Raw genomic sequence first — 23,962 nt, forward strand, 5'->3', positions numbered from 1 at the left:
TATTATATGAACATGAAGTTATAAAATCTAAATGACTAAAACTGAAGTATTTTAAAAATAATGAAAGACATTTTGAAGGATTTATAGAAGTTTTTTTAAGTCATGTGATGACAATAGGTCAAAGGTCACGCACCGCCCATTCCCGAAAGTCGGTGACAGTTTTGCAGAAATTTCCTGTTTTTAAGTCAACACGTTATTTTTGACAACACTGATGAACCATGGAGGAAGTTGATAATATAATCATTCACACGTTTCGTTCAATTGGATGGTAAGTGTTGGTGTGAACATTACACAGCTGTAGAAACACAAAAATTGAAGTAAGCTTAAAAATTATAATTCAGAATCATTATCATGCAGCTACATGAATGATCCTGTGATTATCGTTATTGCATGATAAGCCAAGTTGCAGGAATGAAAGTCATGGGGAGTCATTTATGAGCCCCCCCCCCCTCCTCTCCGGGAGGTAAAATTTCAAATGGTGTGCCAAAAATTGCCTGCTGCCCTCTTTCGGATCGCCCTGCCAAAAATCGCTTTCCGCTTCCCCCCTCAGGTTGCCAAAAATTTCTCGCCCCATCCCCCCAATTTTTCCCTCCCCCCAATTTTTCCCTCCCACCATAGCCTGAAACATCATGGCCCTAGTTTGTTCCTCACAGGGCCATGTTTAATACTCGAGAACTCTAGTACTAGCTTCGAATTTGCACACGATAGTTCCTTGTCTTGTCTTGTAGGTATACTGTCCCACGCCCCAAAGTCGGAGCTAAGTGGACAGGCATTATTCATTACGCATTATTCTGAGCAAGGCAGGCCAGTTCCAATAATTGAAACTCCCGGCTCTGACCGGAGTTCCAACAGGTGCTGTGTATGTGTTTATATGTGTTTAATGTGCAATTGTGCATTCACATACACACTTAGCCGTCGGTACAAAGAAATTGTTGCTCCAAAAATGATTGCAAATCAGGGGTAGCACTAGGTTTTAAAACCAGGGGTTCTCAGAACCCCTGAACCCCCTGAAAGTGTTAAAATATGCGCTCAAATCCTAAAATGAGGGGTTCTCTAATCTGTTAAGTATTGAATGTACCATTTTATATGTATCAGTATCAGATTTTGTGATTTTGGCTATAATGATGTGTTACCGGTACCATTGGTATAATAGTTGTTTAGCCCAGCAAAAAGCGTGATCTCGCTTTTCACGGCACGATTCTCGCCTGTAACCAACTATCTCGCTTTTTAAGAAAGTTCCCGAGCAGTTTACTTACTATAAAAGTGTTGCTTTATGCCATAAAAGTTAGCGAATTCCACAAAATGCAGTTCAACTTCGCAAAGTGCAGAATTCAACACCATTGGCACCACATGGAAGCATGCTTTACTCAATAAAAAATGACATTTCATTGCAAATGAGTTCAAGTTTAGGCCAAATATTATGATATTTATTGGATTACTGGAGTATTATGACTATAAAACATAATTCAAGGGCAAATTTTTGTCATTTTTTCTTCTCTGACCGATCATTGTGTCGTATTTCACTGATGGCATATCTCTACACACCACCCACAAAGCATTTCTTTCCGATCCTAGAATTAGAAATTACCAACTCACGTCGTGTGTCATCATTCAGTACTGCAATAATTCATCAGCAGTGATTCTAGACAATATCGCAATCTGTGTAATTATGCGGTGGTGTGTATTTTATTTCTATTTTTAAATTATGTTACAATGCTACGGCGACTTCAATTCAACATTTATGTTACATTGCATTTTATGTTACATAATTTCTGGACGGGCCGTAAATATTGGAGATCGAAGCTTTTATTTTTCTTTCACATGTTTTCATTTTTCTCGCATGAAAACCCCTGAACTGATATGCAAAAATGAATATATGCGCCCAAACTTAAAAATATGCGCTGTACGCGCAGAAACGCAGGTTAGCGCGACCCCTGTTGCAAATTACACATTTGTAATCATTTTTCACCACAAAATATGATATGAAAACACAGGTGAGTATTTGTATGAATATATGGAGAGGTCAAACAGGTTGTTAATTATTGTCAATATTAATATTTTGCGACATTTATAATGAAAACAATTAACACTGAAGACAACCTATGGCACCTTCTACAACTTGAGAACAAGTCCTCAAATTTTCGAAATTTGTAGTTACTACAACTGGAGCAAGGCCCAATACTTTGACGAAATACTCCGCAACGCCTCTTCTGAAGCCAAACGCAAATACTTGTGGCTGACAGCCAAGTTGGTCACTTCTCGCTCACTGTTCAAAATGTGACATGTACACCAATTACAGTCCCCGAAATGGTCTACTTTTTAGCCGAACTCAATTCCGAAACATTTAGTGATAGTTAAAAATGCGATCCCCAACCCTTTGGTTACCTTTGGATGAATTTGTAGAAGTCTCTGTGTCTGAAATTCCCCGGTACAAACATCGAAAATGTCGCATTTCTCAGTCCTGGTGATGAATACTATATCAGTATCGCTGTTTAGCCAGCAGCCATTCATACAATAATATGCATATCTCTGACCCAATCTTTAGGAACATTTTTGATACAATCGCCTGTCGTGAGCGGCTGTGTTTACTTCTGAACTTCCATTGCTTTACACAGTGTCATGCTTCAGCGAATCCGACTAGATTTTGAATGCAATGGTCTCTAGCCTAGAATGTGAAGCTATCGGTGAGCAAATTCTTGGCTAGACTTCTCGAGCAAGGCCATGTACGTGGTACCATTTTAAAAAGTCGGTCACCCTGATTGCTCATGTTGCGGTGATGACGTCACACTGACGGCATCTATTTTCTATTTATAGGAAGAATTCAAAACACGGCAACAATAACTGTCACAAGTCTGGTCATTTTACATCCTCATGTGCTCAAAATTTACAAACATGCACCAAATATGATGTTTTGTTTAAAGCGCGCAGTGATTTATAGTGCGCTACGCACAGGCACAACGCCTTGACGTTGATCCACAAGCCTCAGCACACTTTACAGGTTGTCGCTGACCACTATGGCCCCACATCATTCCATAAACCATTAAACAACAATTCAGGGACTTTGCTGCTTCAAGAGCGCACACCCTAGACATTCCACAAATAACCATCGCATAACCAGGATCAACTTCCCCCGTCAGCACGGGTTACAACGAGACAAATTAGCAGTGAGTTCCTTGTCCAGAGGAATTTCAAGCTAACTCAATTTTTCCACGAGAGCGTACTAGGCACCGCCAGGGTTCGAACCCGTAACCTCTCGCACCATAGTCGAACGCCTTAACGATTGAGCTAACTTGACTGCTATGTTTAAGTCTCATCTTCACGTGAGGAACGGTAGGAAGTGGTATTTATGTGAAAAAGTGGCATTTTTTATGTAGGCCTACCCTGGACAGGTCTAAGGTAGACATCTCAGACCTCGAAGCGGAGAAGTCAGTGGAAATCATAGCTTTAGTACTGTGGTACCTCCGGCTACTCCCACCAGGGCTCATAACTAAATATTGCACACTGTTTCTGTGCATCCCTAGTACTATTAGACTCATTGATTGCGGAATTGGAACCTGTTACTCGTGAAATCCAGCTTAGTATTTGCACACGATAGTTAAACATTCGATTCTGGAGTCCATTACTATAATTTTTCGGTATACAATCTCAAATTTAGTTGGAAGTGCAATTAAAAAAAAACTGTTGCTTTAAAAAAAAAAATTTCAAAGTATGTACCGTATGTAGAAATATAATCAAGTATCAGAAGGAAAAATGTGATTGTTGTATTTGCGGCCACAATTGTTGTTGGGTGCAATTGCGTATTAAAAAAAAGTTTTTCAAAGCTGGATAAAGTTATTTTAATTATTATTTTGTTGTTGTTGAACAAGTTCATTAGGAATGTTGCTCATATCAACTGTGAATTTTGTTCATTTTGAACAATTCCAAGTAAAAACAAAGTTGATTTACTCACGTTTTTAGTGACGTTTCACCACTACACTAATGGCTTCTTCAGACTGGCAACTCATCACATCTGACTGCTTGCTTTTATAGGCAACAGGATGCAAAACAAAACTTTCCTCAAAACGAAAAGATGACAGCGAAAAAACCAAAGGCATGGTTGTGGTTCCCTACATACAATGTAGAGGGCGTATCCGAGCGTGTGTCCAGGGTGTTTAAAAAACAATGATTTTCCACAGCTATGAAGCCACATCGTACCATCCGCAATATGCTCGTCCATCCGAAGGATAAACCTCTCCCTCAACAGAAAGCGGAAGCCATTTATGAGATCCCATGCAGTGACTGCCCCAGTTCCTACATTGGTGAAACTGGTCGCCCATTCGGTATCCGACTTAAAGAGCACCAGAAAGAGGTGGAGAAATTTCAATCAAAGCCATTTACTCGAGCAAAATGCCAATCATCTGTCACGGACATTCACAAATCCGCCATCACTGATCATGTGGCCTCTACAAATCACTCCATCAATTGGGAGGACTCAAAAGTTATTGATCGTGAAGCCGACAAGACCACTAGGTGGCTGAAAGAAGCCATCAGCCATCTGGATCCGCCGAAAAGGACAAGACACTCTAAACAAGGACGAGGGGGCCTACTCATCACTCAACAACATCTTTGACCAACTCATCACGCCCTCCACAAAATTCACAGTTATTTTAATTAGTTTCTATTGAAGCCAGAGACATTGAATTAACATGCACTGTCAGCTGTTCAATAGAGAAGTAATTAAGATATACTTGTTGTAGTTTTATCCAGCTATGAAAAAACCAAACTTGAATAACAAGTAATTTAGGGTCTGTAACTTCTTTTAAAAAATAAATAAACCAATACATAAATGTTTGCATGTTTATCGCGAAATTGTGGTTTTTTTGTGTGTTTTTTGGAAAATCATGGTGTGTTTTTTGGCTTTTAAAACCACTACTGAACCATGTTGCTAAGCAACCATCAGCATCAGTGGTAAACAGAAGATCGTCACAACAACAGTAGTGTAGAAAAAAGATGTCTGGGGAAACATCAAGACAACTGGATTGGTGCTCTTGCATGCATGACAGGACTACATGTATATTTGCTTTTGATTTATTTGAAGAAATAACTACCTTGTGAAGTTCATGTATGACCATAATATTTTGTGTATTAAAAAAAAAGATAATGTCAGTGATTTAACATGCGCTTCATCTAAGCATGACCTAGTTATCAGCACACTTCAACAATTATTCCGCTGCCATTTAGGATACATCAGAATCATTTCCGCTTCACCAAGTCCGCAACTGATTCGCAGGTACTCTCAGCGACTTGGATTGTGATTACCCCCAGCATCTCCCCATTTTACACCTGGGTGGAGTGACGCAATTGGGAATTTAGCTATCTTTCTTAAGGATGCAACACACTGGCCTTGGTGGGGCTCGAACCCACAACATTTTGATTATGAAGCTTACGCCTTAACCATGTACAAAAATGTATCATTAGGCCGCCATGCTTCCCAAATGTTATTGTTTAATGTGCAAAAATCTTATTATTTACCAACAGTGAAATTGAAGAAGATACCGTCAGCCTTCGGCAATTTTCTACCGAGCTCATCATAGGAGCTACAGTAAAATGCCTGAAAATCATTGATGAGTCGACAAACCTGCCGCAAGGTCTTCCACCTGGCATGTCTGCCCGGTTCCGATTGGGAACAGACCTGGCTAATGCGTGTTCGGTATGTATTGAAATGTATTTTGTTTTTTGTTTTGTTTTTTTAGTTTGGCCAATTCTGCATGAATCAGTAAACTTTAATCATTACCATCAAGTAATTTTTGTAAAGATTTTTTCAACTCCAGAGCCATGGTGGAAGAGAAAAGATACAACATAAAGATACAACATGTTTGACTAAAACCATTTGACCATGTGTTATGTGGCAAACTGTGAGAAACAGGCCAAATTTCTTTTCATATATGTGACGTGTCATGTCAAAAGGAGACACTTTTGGGCAGGATCGTAAATGGAGAAATAGCCAAAAATCTGCCGGTGGGTGATTTTTTCACAATTTGGGTTTTATTCTTGAATTTGTGATGTTATTAATGTTAAAAATATTGTCTGATAGTTTCAGACCGAATATAACTGGCATCTTGTATTTTTGAGACATTTTTCAAGTTAATTCCTACTCTCAACATTGTCAATAATATTTTTAAAGGCCGATATCTCAATTTCCAATTTTATAATACCATAACTTCCGAACTCAATATCTTCGCTTAGGAATGTCCGATTTCATTGGGGAAAAGCGGCGTTGTGGAGCAAAATATCTCTATATTTAAGATATGTAAAAACCTCAAAATTCATAACCTGCCCAAAAGTGTCTCCTTTTGACATGACACGTCACATATGTAATGAAACATGTTGGTTTAATGTGTAATACACAAATGCTGGTCAAAAAGTGAAGTAAAATTTCAGGAAAATTATGAGAGGACCTACCTATTTCAATGTATCGTATTGAATGAAGGTCAAATAAATCTACGAAGAATAGCCAGTAGGCCTATGTAACAAATATATATTTTATTTTTAATTTCCTCAGAACCTTGGTTATAAAGGAGAGATAGGTTACCAGACATTCTTGTATTCCAATGAAGCAGATATTAGGAAAGTGTTGATGTTTCTTGTAGAAAAACTACCTAAAGACACAACTGCAAGTTCTGATGAACCACTTGGTAAGTACTTGTAAGCATTTTTGATTTTTGTTTGATAAAACCAAGTGAATTTTGACTTCATCAGGTACAACTGATATGGACATCTGATCCACTTTCCCGGTAAAAAAGTTTGAGTGGTTTGCGGTGTTCCTTAGCAGACTTCAGAAGTGGATCGTAAACATGCTCGCCTCAATGATTAGGGTCTTGGTGCACCGTCAAATGGTCAAGCCATATAAATAAGCAGACGGGCCCCAAGACCCTAAGCAGAGAGTAGGGCACATACCCCTTAAATAGCTCAAATTTCAAAATGTTTATCCATCAAACTGGATGCATCAGATTAGTTTCAGGGTGTAGGATAATGCTACACACTCACCAACAAAATGTTGGCCATTATTGATTGATTGATTGATTGATTGATTGATTGATTGATTGATTGATTGATTGATTGATTGATTGATTGAATTCTTCATGTCTATCTCTGTGTAGGAAAGTCTGCATTACTGAATCGTGCCATCTCAGCTAAACTAACAGAGGAGTTACAAAGTCCATGGATGCCACCTTGCTGCAAGAAAAGAGGTATCAGGTGGCTGGATGCCAAACAGTGGAGAAAAGAGGTAATAATCACAAACAAATTAATTAATGGAATAATTCTGGAATACCCTTCACACTGTTCATTTTATGGAATAATTTAAAGTACATTATGACACATAGGGTGGTATTTTAGAATTATGCCAAATTGAAGGAATTGATTATTTTAAATCACTATCTGTGATTCACTAAATCTGAAAATCTAAAAAAAAATCAAACTGTATGTACTTCGCGTTTTGCTTGACTGGCACAGGCTTTTGTGAATTTACGCAGGCGTAAGTTGGGACATTGACATGCGCAGTAACAAAAAACAAATAATTCTTGCCTATTTCGGGCTGATCATAGTATACGTTATATTACAGATAATAAGATACACAATGAAAATGACTTTAGAGCCATACAGTTTCAAATAATAAGACCAAAAGAAACCTAATATGGAAAATCTTTGAGAAAATTTAACTGAGGAACATGGCAGTGGACTGAGCAAGTTTAGAATGGGTTCTTCAGTGACATAATGTCATTTTCAACAAATTCATTTTAAAATCACACAATTTTTTGCCTCTGATAAAGATCCTGTTAGGATCAAAAGCTCAGGCCCCTAAAAACTTTTACTTATTTTTTCAGGCTATTTTTGGTGGATATTAAGTAGCTTTTTAACTTTAGATTCTTTAAACACAGTTTGTTCCCTTTTAAACATCAGAGTTCTTCATCAAGCGTGTAATTCCTTCATAAATGCAATTGTGTGCCTTCTTGCTGTTTCTTTATAGGGATCATCAGGAATGCATATGTACCATAGTGTGCCTGTAAGTGTACCAGAAGGGCTTGGAGACCTCACAAGAACAATACCCAAAGGTTAGTTACTTTCAAGCTCATTTTGACCAAAAATGTCATATATTCTTTTGATTGATTTGGCGTTCTAAAATAAAATTAGCAATATTACAATGCATACTCAAGTTTGATTTGGGTAGGGATGTGCTGCTGAGAATTTGAAAGTGGACTCATTCAAATTTAATGCAAACTGCCATATTTTCCCCAAATTTTGGCTACAGTGAGGCGAAAATTGTGAAAAATGACATATCCATCCATATACCAAAAAAAAAAAAAAAAAGGGCTCATTGATATACCAAATGGCTGAAAATACAATCCATATTTGCAGGCACATTACAGTATGGTCAATTTGCCACCGGCATTGTTATATTTATGGGATTGTACAGCTCTTTTCTTGTAAATATGCAATAACTCTCCTGGATTTGTATCTTGTTTTCTATTTTCATGTCCACTGTAGAAGTGAAGAAGTATTATAGCAATGATCTTCCAGCCTCCATTGTACAGCTCTTTTCTTGTGAATATGCAATAACTCTCCTGGATTTGTATCTTGTTTTCTATTTTCATGTCCATTGTAGAAGTGAAGAAGTATTATAGCAATGATCTTCCATTAGTAAGCCACCAACCACCAAGGCATAGTGACCTAGTAGCATCGTTATTAGAAACCAATGCATCGGATGTTACTGCAGCTCATGAATGGGAAGCAGAATGGAACAGCCAAGGGTTACACTCTAGGCTCACTCAAGAGGTAATGTGAACTATGAAATATTCGGTTACACTTTGATATTCCAAAGGAGCCGCATTATTCCAAAGGGTCGTTATTTCATAGGTTGGTTATTCTGAAGGGTCATTACTCCGAAGGTTTGTTATTCTGAAGGGTCATTACTCCGAATTTAGAACAATTTCCGTTACTCCGAAGGGTCATTGCTCTGAATTAAGAACAAGGTTTGTTACTCCAAAGGGTCATTGCTCTGAATGACCCTTTGGAGTAACAAGCATTCGAGTACTGACCCTTCTAAATAAAAAGTTTGTAGTTATGAAGCTTCAGAATAACAACCCTTCAGAATAACTCACTCACTTGGTCGACTTCTGTCAGACTCGTATGATGGCTCTCTATGTCTGTCCTTGTCGGTGATCAGATGCAAACTGGAAGTATGCTATAATTTTGTGTGCATCTAAAATGGCATTCTCTGTTCATTCATTTGAAATTCTTACAGTAAGTAGGATTTACCATACCTGCATGTATAAGCCAATTTGGTATCACCATGTGACAATTTGTTTAAAAAAGCGATATTCAATTTGAAGAAAGGATTGTTCTTATATTCAAACTTTTCAACACAAATGCAGATTGGTTTTCCAAAACCTATAGTCCAATTTGGCTCATTATGAGAAAATCACTTAAAATTGGACTGAATGAGTTTTTCAATACCAGTGTAATCAATACCATACCAGGACATGAAGACTCATTGAGTTTTGGACAAGTAACACAGATGCACTTGCTGGTGATTGGGGACTTAGTTCGTTTTGGGAAAATTGGATAGTTTATTTGTCAATATTCACTATAATCATGAGTGGCTTGATTTGATTTTGACCAAGAGAAGACCGAGTATGTTATGGAAAACCACTTTTCAAAGTCATTTGGATTTTCACTTTTAAACACATTTTTTTTGTCAAAGATGTCATGCTACATTATTTCACCCAGTTTGATTTCTTTTCTGTTTGACACTTATACACCTTCCTTACAAAACACTTGCAATCGTATTAGGAGTATAAGGCAAGAAAACGAGAGAGATTACAGAAGAGAATCACAGCCCAAGTAAGACAAGACATCCAGAAGGCTGAGGCAGCTGCAGCAGCAGAAGGGTCTGTAGATCTCATGCAGTTATTAGATGCCTTCAGTGATAAGGGAAAGCAGGGCAAGGGGTCAAGGTTCACACATACAGAGAGACTTCAGTTTGCTCAGGTGAGTATTTCTTACTTAGTATCCAAATAACAATGCATTTTACCTTGTGGTGGTGCGAAAGGGAGTGAGGCTCAGTCAATGATATATTAATTATTATTTTGTTACAAGTTCCTAGAGGCTATTGGCCTTTTTTGAAATTGTACGTGATATTTATAGACCTGCGCTCCAAGTATTTAAGTGAGGGTATAATTAACTGCAAATGGTAGCATGGAGTGTTGATTATTAATCTGATCTTTCCAGCTAGTGAATTGAAGGTGAATTCCGGGGGTGAAGCTTACTACCAAGGAGAATGTGGACTTATTTCATTTTTAATATTTCATGTTTAATTTAGGAAGCAGGTACATGGATTTAATTCAAATATAAAGTCATCTAATTTGATAGATTAAATATGTATATATTTCATCTGTTATAACCTGGGCCAGCTGGAATATCTGCCTTAAATTGACTCCTAATAATATGTGGCATTTCTTTGATGCTTTCTGTGATATAGGATGAAGAGCGACAGCAGCTCAGATTGGCATTGGTGAAGGTGTTCCCAAAGCAGATACAGAAGAGGTTGGTATTTACCCTATGGGCACTACTGCCTTTCTTACAGTGCCCCTGATTGGTTTGTTACATGATATAATCATTTGAATGACCAATCAAAATAGAGATCTCTCAGAGCCTTATTAACAATTCTTACCATATCTCTGATTGGCCCAATACATGATATAGTCCTTTAATTGTAACCAATCAAAATAGTTAGGAAGATTCAAATAATTCAGCCTTAGTACCTGTGGGGTCAAAATAAATCAAGATGATAATTTTGGTAAGTAAAGGGAAATAGAAGTGACATTTAACACAATAATAATAATATATGTGAATAGGGGCCATTGGCGAAAGTGTTCCAAACACAGACACAGAAGAGGTTATTTGTATTAACATAATGAAGATGATGATGATGATGGTAACTAAAAGTAAAAATGGAAGTGACTTGTGCAAGACAATAATAATAATGCGGGGGGCATTGGCAATAGAGCAGAAGAGGTGGGTTTAAAATAAATCAAGATGACAGACTATAGAGGAAAATAAAAGTAACATTTTCATGACAGTAAATAATAATATGTATGTGTGTGGGGGGGCTAGTGATTTCAGTGTGATTAAAAGACAAGTGATTTGTTGAATTTATTAGGCAAGATAGGGTGCATAGCCCACTTTTATCAAAAGTTTCGCATGTGTATTTTTGATCTTTATCGTGTAAGCAACTGTAGCATAGCCAAGTGGTAAAGAGCAATTGCCCCCCCCCCCACCCCGTCACAATGATTTTGATGAATCCTGAGGAACTCAAGTGATTTGTGAAAGTAACAGACTACACAAATGTTGAATAATATGATAACATTTAATTTTGCAGGAATTAAGACAGAAGAGGGAAGATGAAGCGGGAGTTACGTGGTAAACTCCAAGATGTTACCAAGCAACTAGAAAACCTTGAAATAACCATGAAGAAACTCACCGCTGGAATCCAGCAGGTAAGAATAACTAAGTTAACCCCCTGATCACTACCTGCCATAACATTGCCTCTGATTGGTCAATTACATGATATCTTCATTTTAATCAGCAATCAGAATGGAGTTTTGCAAATAATTTGCCCAATTTTTTTGCGTGGTGAAATTATTCTAACAATGTTGCTGATTGGTCCAATTGATAATGAAAACTCCTTTTTGACCACTAGGCAGGTAGTTCTCATGGGGTTAAACGGTAAAGATTTGCCTAATGGCACACATCGGCTCCTTTGCCTCTGGGTAAATATCATATACAAATGTGACGTGTCATGTCAAAAGGAGACACTTTTGGGCAGGTTATCAATTTTGAGATTCTTACATATCTTAAATAAAGAGATATTTTGCTCCACAGCGCCGTTTGCCCCAATGAAATCGGACATTCCTAAGCGAAGATATTGAGTTCGTAAGTTATGGTATTATAAAACTGGAAATTGAGATATCGGCCTTTGAAAATATTATTGACAATGTTGAGAGTAGGAATTACCTTGAACAAATGTTTCAAATATACAATATGCCAGTTACATTCCGGTCTGAAACTATCAGACAATATTGTTAACAATAATAACATCACAAATTCACAACAAACCCAAATTGTGAAAAAATTACCACCGGGTAGATTTTTGGCTATTTCTCCATTTACGATCCTGCCCAAAAGTGTCTCCTTTTGACATGACACGTCACAAATAGAGAGCTCCCTCTTCTGAAACTACCAACAAGAATTAAAGATGTGTGCCCGTATTTGCTGGTGGGATTATTAACGTGAGGGCACTTTTTGTTTGAGTATAAAATTCCAGGGAGCCCATATGTGCTATTAGGGGAATCTTTAAGGTATTATACCATGACTTTGAATTTGTGTATAGATAAAAACTATCCAAAACTTGTGTTGAATTTGTGAACAGGTAAAAGTTGTGGGTTACCAGCTTTTTATATGATTTCCAAGGTGACAGGGGAACCTCTCAGAGTTTGTAAACCAATCTCATTTTTTTTTTTATTTCACTTGAAACTTACATATTGTAGTCAAAAAGCAATTAATAGTACTATTGGTACCTGCTCAACTTTAATATGACATTGCAATATGAGTGTGTTGTAATGTCGGAGGTACATTAAAAGTGGCCTCCATAAATGATGAACAAAGATGGTGGATTTGCCAAAGCATTGCATATGGTGCCAATTTTAGTAGATAATCTTTAGTATAATATCTTTGGGATAGCCTCATGACTTGTACAAGAACTGTCTAATGAACTATACCGATAGTTTGCATCACTTGACTTGATTCTTTAGTAGTCGGACAAGTGGCTTAGGCCAAAAAAAAAAGGTTTGTCTCAAAGCTCGCGCGCGCATTTGTAAAATCGTGAGATTTGAAAAAAAAGAAGTGCAGAATTTTTTTTTATTTCAAAATTTTTTTTTTTTTAGTTTTTCCAGAAAAATTCGGCGAAATTCAGAAATTTTTCTACAAATACCATTACATGAATAAAGGAAAGAAAAAAAAAAAAATCGCATTTCGCATATGTTTTCAAACCACCCGTGAGCTTTGAGACAAACCATTATTTTTTTTTGGCCTTAGTATGTAAATAAAAGTAGGTATGCATGTAAACTGACATCATGTATTTTGTTATTGTTGTTTGTAATTTGCAGATGGAAGAAAAGAAAAGTACAGAAGAGCGAACAAATACAGAGAAGCAGGAATCTTACTCAGTCAAGAAACGAACAATGGATCTTTTGCCAGATGCTGAGAACAACATAGCCAAACTACAAGTAAGAACCATATAGGCCTTGAGCTTGTGTACAATATGTCAGCAAGAGTAAAATATATGTTGTAAGTCGCCTCAGACTAATAAATTTCCTGTGTCTGTCAAAGACTTGCATTTGCTTTGAACATATTAAAAGATATCAGCAGTGTTTCTTCATAGTGACTGAATCAGTCAGGTTTAAAACCGTCTCTGTATAACATGTAGGGCCATATGGCAGGTGCAGTGTCCAGATAGGGACAATGGCAAATAAACAAGCTTGGTCTGCGATATAGTGATGTCACTCTCGTAGTTTAGTAATACGCAAATTGAAGAAATCGTCTCATTGGGCTATTCCAATTGAAATCCATCCACCCCGTATAGAAAACATAATCTTCCAATCAGGGAGTGTGAATTTCAAATGGGGTTGCCTGAATTGGTTTCTCCATTTGAATTCTACACTCTTTGTGTGGGAGATTAAGGTCATGTCTTCCATAGGGAGTGTATGGATTTCAACTGGAATAGCCCATTAGGCGACAGACTCCTTAAACAAATCAACATTTTGGCTGAAAAAAGTGATAATACTTCATTCATTTAACATACTATGGCAAAAACATACTTCCAGCAGGACATCTGTTGCAATGATTGACAACCAATTACCTTTGACACGGCTAACCTAATCCCACATTGCAAATATACGTCTGTTCCCGAGCAATTTTTAGAACACTTGCATAAAAACACACATGTCACTTCCAAACTTGAGCTGGAACTAAGTGCATTCATTCCATGATGTTGTTTAATCCAAGAGTTTCAGTAAATCTATTACTCTCCATCCATACGTTGAACTTGTAACATCTCAAGCTGTTGTCATGTTGTTATACAGGCTGTTGTTGAGAGAAGTGCCCAAACTCTAGTCAACTTAGCCAATCAATGGGAGAAACACAGAGCACCACTTATAGAAGAATACAGAAGATTAAAAGAAGAAAATGCTGGCAAAATGGTAAGTTTGTGTCACCATACGCTAGTTTTCATAAGAGGATAAGTTAACCCCATGAGAACTATCTGCCGATTGGCCAAAAGGAAGTTTTTATTGTCAATTGGACCAGTCAGCAACATTGTTAGAATAATTTCACCACACACAAAATTTGGGGTGAATTATTTGCAGAGCTCCATTCTGATTGATGATTAAAGTGAAGATATCATATATAATTGACCAATCAGAGGCAATGTTAGATCAGCAGGTAGTGCTCAGGGGGTTAAACTGTGATCATGGCGATCCTGATCCAAAGTGTATCTTACAATGATGAAGACTAACTTATATGTGATGTGATCAAACAAAATCAGTCGCAAATATTGATTTTGAGATACAGCCAAACAAAGGAAGTATTTCCTTTTGTTTCCTTATGTTCTGAAAATTCTTAACTGCTCATATCTTTTGAACTGGTTGTGCAAATTCAATGGGGTTTTCTGCAAAATATAGCTTTGCAAATGCAATCCAATAAGAAACTGAAAATTGAATATGTCCAACTTAGATTGATTTTGCTTGATCACACCACATATTTCTTGCATTAGTGAGTATCACTTGCAACAGTGAGTACCATATGATTTAATTAGAAGCTGCTCCTGGGTCCTCTAATAAGCACCACTAAATCATTTTTTCAACAAGTCTCTTAAGTGCCCTTTTTAGTGCACCTGTACAACTTAATTCCAGTCTAAATCTGTAACGACCATACTTTTCTTACACCGGTGTTTCCAAATTGAATGGATCAGCAATATTTGCATATTGTATACTTTATTCCATTTTAGTCTGAATCTCAAAAGAAATTAGAAGATATCACGGAACTTCGTGAAAGGATGAAGGAAGTTGCAGAAGAAACTAGAGGCAAAGATGAATTACACAAACAGCTGGTAAGTGCTGGGTACGGTAATATGGAGTTCATACATACGCACTATATAACGGCGCACATGATTGGTCGAGAGCTGGGAATAAACAATGCTAACGCCCGGTGACCCGGATGGACTCAAGGGCATAAACAACCATTTAGTCATGAAAATATATGAATGAAGTTCAATGAACCTCTAATTCAAACTAGCTCTTGATAAGAGCCCTCGCAGTACCTTAGAAGATCCAGAGATCCCCAAGTAAAATAAACCCAAGCAAGTGACTAAAAGAAAATGTATATAGGCCAATCCATTCTGTAAAAAATTAATAACACTCCCATGCAGCACCCAGCAGTACATGTATTTGTACAGAGCTTGCCAAAGGCAAGCTTCACTATAGGCAAGTCACCAACAAGTAAAGTAGGACCACTATGCAGTAAAGATCACTGTCTACCTAAAGATATTGGTCTACCCCACACACCAACCGCGAAAGTCCACTGACTGACGTGCCAGCTGGTCTTTACTCTAGTGTCAGAGGGCATATGGCATGGTTTTTAATTTTTTCTTTCAATTGGATGGAAAATAGGTTGGCTTTGGAGCAAAGCTAATTCAAACATGCAAAACTTTAATGATCTTAGTAGTGATTAGGCCATAGTGATTAGCATCATAGGGGCAGGGGGGCATGTGCCCTCCAATCGATCTGAAATTTAAAAAAATCCTGTAGGAAAATTGCCGAAAAACGGCTTGTGCCCCCAATCAGACCCGGTGTCCCCTAATCATGCTCCATGCCCCCCAATGTGGTGACCCACGCTACGCCACTGGATTATGCCTGTTATCGACTGTCGTATTATCGTCGATATGCCCCTAATTCCGACATGTCAAAATAAATTGTCCTTTTTCGACACTTTACGACACATAAAAAAAAAAAAAAAAAATGATTTCCATGCTATTTTGTCGAATAAGCTTACCGCACGATCATGTTTTCATCGGAAAGTCAAAATTACCTCCGAAGTTGACCCAAACCCGGAAGTAGAACGAACCAGGAAGTATGTTTACACCGGCAATCGTAACTCATATCGGCATGATTTTAAGCTTATCTATCGACTTTTTTCAGCATTTTAAATCTCATTATGAATGACACGAGTCGATTGTCATATTTTTTCCCCAACAAAGTGTTGAATTAGAAATCATGTGTCGATAACAGGCCTAGTAGTGATATAGTATTGTGTCTTGGAGTTTCATCTTTGTAATCTATTTATCCATGATTTATGGGGGGTCTTCATTTTTTTTTGTTTTTAGGCAGCAGAATATCAGCGGATGACTAAAGATGTCAATAGGTCAGCCTATACCCGACGTATCCTAGAAATTGTAGCCAATATTAGAAAACAAAAAGAAGATATAGAAAAGGTAAGCCACAATTGTCTGCCTGTAGAATGGATGATGGTCATCACCTGAAAATTTTGAAATTCTCAAGATTTTTTTTCCCAAATGACCTTTAGATTTATGTTCTTTGTCTATATAAAAAATGCAGTGTTTTTGTGTGTTTTGTGCATTTGTTGCCTTGCAAACAGGTATATCTTGAAAATTTAAATTTCACAAATCAGAGACTCTCTTGAAAATCCTGAGTGTTTGTTTTTTTCCTAGTGGCATGTTATAAATGTTCCTGTGTCCATCGATGACATCAGTGTTTTTTTATTTGTTTTGTGCATGTATGTTGTTGTTGTTTGTATGTTTTACATATTTTCTTTATCCAAATTTAAGTCCCAGACTAGGAATTTCTCTTGAATGAAGGGTGATTGGTGAAAGGTTGCCATTATTGTAATTTCTTCTATGTACCCATTGTTTGTTGCTTTCAGGTGCTAATTGATACCAGGTCACTACAGAAAGAAATCAACCATATGTCAGGAAAGTTAGACAGGACATTCACTGTCACAGATGAACTTATATTTAAGGTACAATTTTGTTTTTGTCATAGTAAATCTCAGCCATTCTAATTGTATATGACTGTAACATTTTGCTCTGAAATTAGAATTATCTATCATGCATTTTCTTGTTACCATAGAGATGCCTCTTGAAGCGGTAAGATTACATGACTGTATCAGTGTGCCAAACCTGCGATTTAGTAGCCCAATTGGGCAACTTTTGAAGATTTTTCCGGCAACTTTTGACAAGTCCCTGTCCCATAAAAACCAATGGTTAATAAATAAATTGACTTTTCAACATTGGCTCCTTCGACTTCCGGTAGTTTCAATCCCGTAGAATCCAAGAGGTCGAGTGAAAGATTGGGCAGCTTTTCAATTATTTGACTCGCAATTCAGGCTGAAATGTTTTGGCAAACATGTACTTACAAGAAATGGGTGTGATCTGTGCATGGGTATTACCTTCATGTAAGTATACTCATGATTAGCCTAGTAATATCCCGCGGATTATCCCAGCTTATGGAATAAAGCTGTCTAATCCCTCAAGGAAGTCTTGACAATGGGCAAACATGCCTACATGAAGAGTAAGGGGCCGTCCATAATTTTTGCCATTTTTACTTACGTACAAAGCGTACGTAACTTTTTACCCCCCTCCCTCCCTCGAGTTACGTACAAATAAAATGGCGAAGGATTTCCACGAGTACTACTAATAGCAAAATTGAGATGTTTGGTTGGGGTTGGGTTAGAGTTTACGTTAAAGGTTTGATTATGTTTAGGATTAGGGTTACAGTAGTGTACCAGGAGGACAGTTGGTTCTGGATTAATGTTTTTACAGATAAGTTGACAAATGCTGGAAAAAAAATTAATATTTTCATGAAAACGAAAAGCCATCAATAAATTTTTTTAAATAGCTTAAAATGCAGCCCGAATCTAAACTAAATGACTAGACTAATGATAGATTTTAATTTAAAATCTATGGACTATTAAAAAATGCACTCCAAAATTTGCTGAACATCCTATACTCTCTTTTCCACTAAGAACCCCCGAGATCACATCATATATAGAGGGGAACCAGGGGGACATCCCTTTTGCATGTTTGGTGTATGTTCTTGCAATATTAAATATAAACTAGGCATATCAGTGACAATCCTAGAGCCTTTGTGTCACTGATCCTAGCGCAGATAGAAAAAAGTATTTTGGTATGAAATAAAATTAAGCATAATGTAAAATAGGACCACTGTGCATATTAGACTCAAAATTAAAGAGAAAATCATTGTTTGCATGCCATGTTAAGGTCAACTTATGAATAAAATTGTGGAAAATACCATAATTTTTCACTTTCATTTTTTTTATTGCTCAAACAAATCGCCATTTTTCTTACATACACATGCCCAGGATTTGTACCCCCTCCCTCCCTCTTACGTACGCTTTGTACGTAAGTGAAAATGACGAAAATTATGGACGGCCCCTAAATAGATGGTCCTTTGATCAAAAATACATATAGAAACACAAATAACAGCAAAAATATTTAATAAAATTTGATTACTCAATGGGAACATTTTTTGTGTGAAATTGTTTATAGCTGGATAGGTCCATGCTTGAAATCATGAGATTGCTTAACTCAGGTGTAAAAAAGAAACTTACATATTTAATAATAATTATTTTTATTTTTCAGGATGCCAAGAAAGATGAAGCTGTGAGGAAAGCTTACAAATACCTTGCAGCTTTGCATGAGGTGAGCAAAATCTGTCTGGATTAGTATCAACAATTTAGTAATTTATCTAAATACTTGTAAGGACATACAGTCTTTAAAGAAATTGACATTATAAAGGCCTGAAAATGAAGGTGAACCCTCACATTTGTATTGGCAAATGTTATTAATGGGACAAAATCCAGAGGATAAGGGGCCCTTGGAGCTGAGCGGGATAGAGGGGATATATGGGAAATAAACCTGCACAGACTGAGTTACACAGGTTTGAAACAATGTTGTGTTTTTGTTTGCAGAATTTTGATCAGTTAATCAAGACAGTGGAAGGTACAGGCAGTATTATGAGGGAAATTCGAGATTTAGAGGACCAGGTAGGTCAAATGTAGAGCTAATATGGATTTAAAGTGAATATTTGAGTCGAACATTTTATCAGTAACTTACTAATTGTAAACAAGAATAATGTTTGGTAGAAATGTAGTGTTTACATTGCAATACTACACCCCGATTACATCATATAGGGATCCCAATTTTTGTCTGATTTTTGAGGTATTAAAAAGTCTCAATATTTTCACTATACACTGACATGGCAGTGATGTCAGTGCATATTTCAGTGGGCGAGGATTGAAGTTGCTAGCGTTCACATGCACACATTTTAAGATGCTGCAAAGATGCGCTAGCATAACAGCTGCCTCAATGTCATGTGTTGACGTCACTGCCACATAAGGGTGAACAATGGTATAGTCTGCATTCAACATTCTTGTTGGTGAATCATTAGGCTGTGACTAGTCTACTGTAGTAGACCCTTTTAACATATTCCCACTGACCATTGAAACGCCACCTATTCTGATCCAACACCTATAAATCTTCAATGTTGGTTGCTCATTCTCGAAAAAAACAGTCCCCCGAATGCAAAGCAGTCAAGGTTGTGACTTACGTTAAGGATTTCGAATTGAGGCTGGAAGATTGTGTCCAGGTTATAAAACAGGCTTGTCTGCAAAGGATTTAATTTTGTGACTTTACTCTAATTTTCCGCTCCATTTTCTCTTTCTTTTTTTTTGTAGATTGACAGTGAAAGTAACAAGAAAACTATTGCGAATCTGGAGAAGATTACCGCCGACTACAAGGAAATGAAACAAGAAAACAGCGCCCTCATTGCCAAGATCAAAGGCAAATGATCAACCAATCAGAATTCTTTCATCAGGTGCAACCTTGTTTGAAGCAGGATGGTCCAATTGGCAGCCTCATCCACATGTTTTTCATATTAATTTGGAAAACTCTGAGCCTTATGCTGGTTTCATACTTTCTACCGCTTGCCGCCGAGCTGCATGACGCTTCATCATGGTGCTTGCACTTTTCTGCGGCACGCCACTCAGCGACAGTGGTATATCTAATCTATGAAAGGCAATGTTGCCGCTCAGCACAGCCAAAAATCGTTTCCTGTCCTCATACATCAAAGCGGCGCCGAGTTGACTTGAATTCAACTCCTAGCGATGCTGCTGCTTGGGCAGAGGTGAAGTGATTGGCTTGCCCTGGTCATCGCTTACGTTTCTGGTGCGACTACGCAGTGAAGCAAAATCGTCGTCAAAGCGGTAAACTGGAAGGAAAGTATGAAACCAGCATTACTCATTTAGGCTTAAATTATGTTTGTTAGGTCATCTAAATGAAAAAATGTGGTTTTTTAAGGCCAGTAATACTCTTCAGATTGTTCAAAATAAATTTGATTACCAATATGAATTTTCACATGATCACATATAGGTCAATATAACTCAACCAGCATGTGAAATGAATTATCCCACTCTAACTCTAACAACTCTCTTGGGCTTCCAGCCAAGTCTTTTAATATGAGCAGGTTACTAATATAAGTGGACTGCATTGATGCAGAGGACACTCCACAGTAAAAAGTAGAAAGCTATCAATTTCATTGCATGTCATAATATGATATTTCAAGGTAAATCATCTTTATGAACAGTGGCATAGATTTCTTTTTGAGGAAAAAAGTCTTGAAGTATAGCGAATCCAGCACTTTTTTTAATTTTTATGTCGGACATATCTAGGCATTAACAGCTGAAATCTAGGAGATAACGCTGATGAAACTTCGGCCAGGTACAAGTGACCTGGTGAACGAAGGGGGGTCGCTGTAGATAGCTGGTCGGGGTATTTTTACAGGACAGGCAAGTGTAGCCGACAATCGGGCGTTACCCTGATCGGAACCGCCTGTAAACGAGGTCTTTTATCATGGATCATCTGCCCCGCCTACCAGATGAACCACGGGAGAGCCGAGATTTTTTTGGGGGGGGGGTCCTGCAGGGAATCGAACCCGGGACCTCTTGCACCAAAGGCGAAGACCTTAACCAGTGTGCCACGACATATTAAGCGAAGGGCGCACAAATTTTTGCTATTTTGTAGTTAAACTGATGAAATATGGTGCAAAAGTGGAATAAATGTGTGTGAAGCGTGCTAAAATTTGCACTTTGGGGGCTAAAATTGGCAAATATGAGGTTAATTTGGTTTATGAATTAGAAATTAAAGGTTTTCGAATGAAACAAGTGGTAAAAAAGAAGAAAATGGTGGTGTTAATAATTATGAACCTCCACTCACTTGCATGTACTTGCAAGTGACCGTATGGACAAACATTGACCAACATGTCAACTTTTACCCTTGTGATAGGTCGAATTAAGCCTTATCTCTTGCATGGTATGTTAGCACTGCCTTACATATTTCCTTTTTTAGGCATAGAATATATTTTAGCCTTAATCACTACTCCCTATTCCAGAAAAATACAGCACTCATTTTTGGGGTTAAAAAAATATAATCGAGTTCTGCCAAATGAAACATAGCTCAATCCTTTAGCTAGTCCTAACTGGAGATAAAAGAAAAAGTTCACTATTTTACTGACTTCTTGAAAAAAGAGCCAAAAACATGCATTTTCGGCATGTTTTCTGACAATCGAGTCACAAAAATCACAGACTTTGAACAAGTCTAAGCATTCAAAATCTTGAGTATATGCTGAAAGTTTGCTCTAATTTTCACTTTTTTATGTTACTTTAATTAAATGGTGTGTTATAAGAATGAAACATGTCTTTTCCAAAATTTAGAATGCAAAACCTGAAATTAGACTTAGGACAAGTCTTTGGGCTTGATTGTCACTAAAAAACACCCTAAAAAACGCATGTTTTTGGCCCTTATTTCCAAAAAATTGGCTAAACATTAAAATTTTACTTTTTTTGCTAAGGATTATGATTTAGCTATGTTTCATTTGGCAAAACAGGATAATATTTTTGTTATTCAGACAAATTAGTTCTGTATTTTTCTGGAATAGGGAGTAATAAGCGAATCACTGATAGTCCCTTCAATCAGTGTGAGCTATATAAAAGACTTGTCAATCATGGTGCTGTTCCAACAGTCTCTTATATTTAGTTTGATAGAAAGCACATGTCTTAGCATTAATTAACCTCCTGAGCACTACCTGCCGATCTAACATTGCCTCTGATTGGTCAATTACATGATATCTTCACTTTAATCACCAATCAGAATGGAGTTTTGCAAATAATTCACCCCCATTTTTTGTGTGGTGAAATTATTCTAACAATGTTGCTGATTGGTCCAATTGATAATGAAAACTTCTTTTTGACCAATCGGCAGGTAGTTCTCATGGGGTTAAACACTAGCAAACTAACAAGCTACAATTCTTTATTCTTCCATGGTCCAGCTACACGCTGCTGATCGGCGATCGCGTAGAAGTGTCAAGGTTGCCTACTACGCGCCGCGCCAACAACCAATGGGTCAACCATCTTGTTGTCAAGAGCGTTGATCAGCCAAGCAGCATGGTTGTTTATCTCTTGTGTGTTTATGCTCAGCGCACAGCTCGGACCATGGAAGTATTGAAAAATTAACTGTACAATGTCATAGTGCCAAAGGATCGTACAGTGCACTTCATAGATACTTGGTCTTTCTCTTTTATAAAAATTTTATCTATCAACATGTTATATATTAATCTCATAATATTAATCGCTGCTAGTAATAATTGTAATTATGTAATAGCATTATGGTGCTATTGCATTTTGACCAACAAAAGTCCAAGGTCCAGATGTCAAGTTTTAATTTATGTTGCAGAGTGGAAACATAACTGAAAACGTAACTTCAAAGCAAATAACAAAATGACCCCCACCCGTCCAAAACCGGTCTACATATTGCTATACTATGTGATATTTTATTATATGAAAGCTTGTTATAGTACATTCATTCCGTATTCATTCCAATAAGCGCCCAGGGCGCTTAACAAAGTCATTTTGGGTGGGCGCTTATTTTTTACCTGGTTTACCTAATTTTTTGTGAGGGGTGATTATTAGAGATGAATTTACGTACGTTATAAAAGGGTCCCGAGACGTTCTAGTAGCTTTTCTGATGTAGAAAATGTATTGCAAGTTTACACGGATGTGTAGTCCTCCAGCTATTTCACTATATCAACATCTATCTGTCACTTCAACATTAATGGTACCCTTTAGCAAATTGAATATACCCTGGGTGGGCGCTTATTGGGGCATGGGCGCTTATTGGAACGAATACGGTACATTAATAATACTATTTTATTTTCAGTACTACTTTGTTAGTACCTTGTACTGATTTAAATGTAATTTAACAATTTCTCATGAAAATAGCATAACAAAACATAATGTTATGAAAGAGGATTAATAAGATGCTATCAATCAATAAACATTGAATATATTGTGAGACTTTATATCAATATATATTAAATTTCCTCTTTATTTTTCTATTTTTATAGTAAAGAAAAGATGAGCTTATTATTTGTATCATTCCTCCATTCTGAAAATGTCGTAAAGGGGATGAAATTGATTTAATATAATCATAATTATGATTGTTTTTAGTTTTTAAATGATTAAGGCAGCCTAAAAGCATCGCCCCAGCAGGGCACGTTAAGATACACATAATATAGGATTGTAAATAAAGGAATGGAATCAGAGAAATTTATATTTTAATGGAAAAAAGAAACTGGGCAAGGTGACATAATTTGAGAGAAACCCCAAGGAAAACTAAACCTTTTCAATATTCTCAAATCGCATTTCATTATTTTGTAATTATTTTTCAATTTTGGAGAGATTATGTCATGATTTTTTAAGTTGTATATTTTACAGTTGA

The 23,962-nt window shown here is 37.1% G+C and overlaps 1 protein-coding gene across 1 annotated transcript; it reads left to right on the forward strand.

The window, feature by feature from the left end:
- The first annotated feature begins 119 nt into the window (after positions 1–119).
- On the forward strand, positions 120–21,331 carry LOC140160521 (coiled-coil domain-containing protein 22 homolog). Its single transcript, XM_072183758.1, is given in 18 exon segments — positions 120–268; positions 5,518–5,689; positions 6,542–6,674; positions 7,140–7,267; positions 8,009–8,093; positions 8,645–8,814; positions 9,832–10,033; positions 10,538–10,584; positions 11,420–11,445; positions 11,447–11,537; positions 13,206–13,325; positions 14,181–14,297; positions 15,104–15,205; positions 16,478–16,585; positions 17,035–17,130; positions 18,773–18,832; positions 19,102–19,176; positions 19,867–21,331. Coding segments are annotated over 18 exon segments (1,896 nt in total). The 5' UTR covers positions 120–218; the 3' UTR covers positions 19,981–21,331.
- Positions 21,332–23,962: the final 2,631 nt, after the last annotated feature.

Source organism: Amphiura filiformis, chromosome 9 (assembly GCF_039555335.1).
Source record: "Amphiura filiformis chromosome 9, Afil_fr2py, whole genome shotgun sequence".
Classification (NCBI taxonomy): domain Eukaryota; kingdom Metazoa; phylum Echinodermata; class Ophiuroidea; order Amphilepidida; family Amphiuridae; genus Amphiura; species Amphiura filiformis.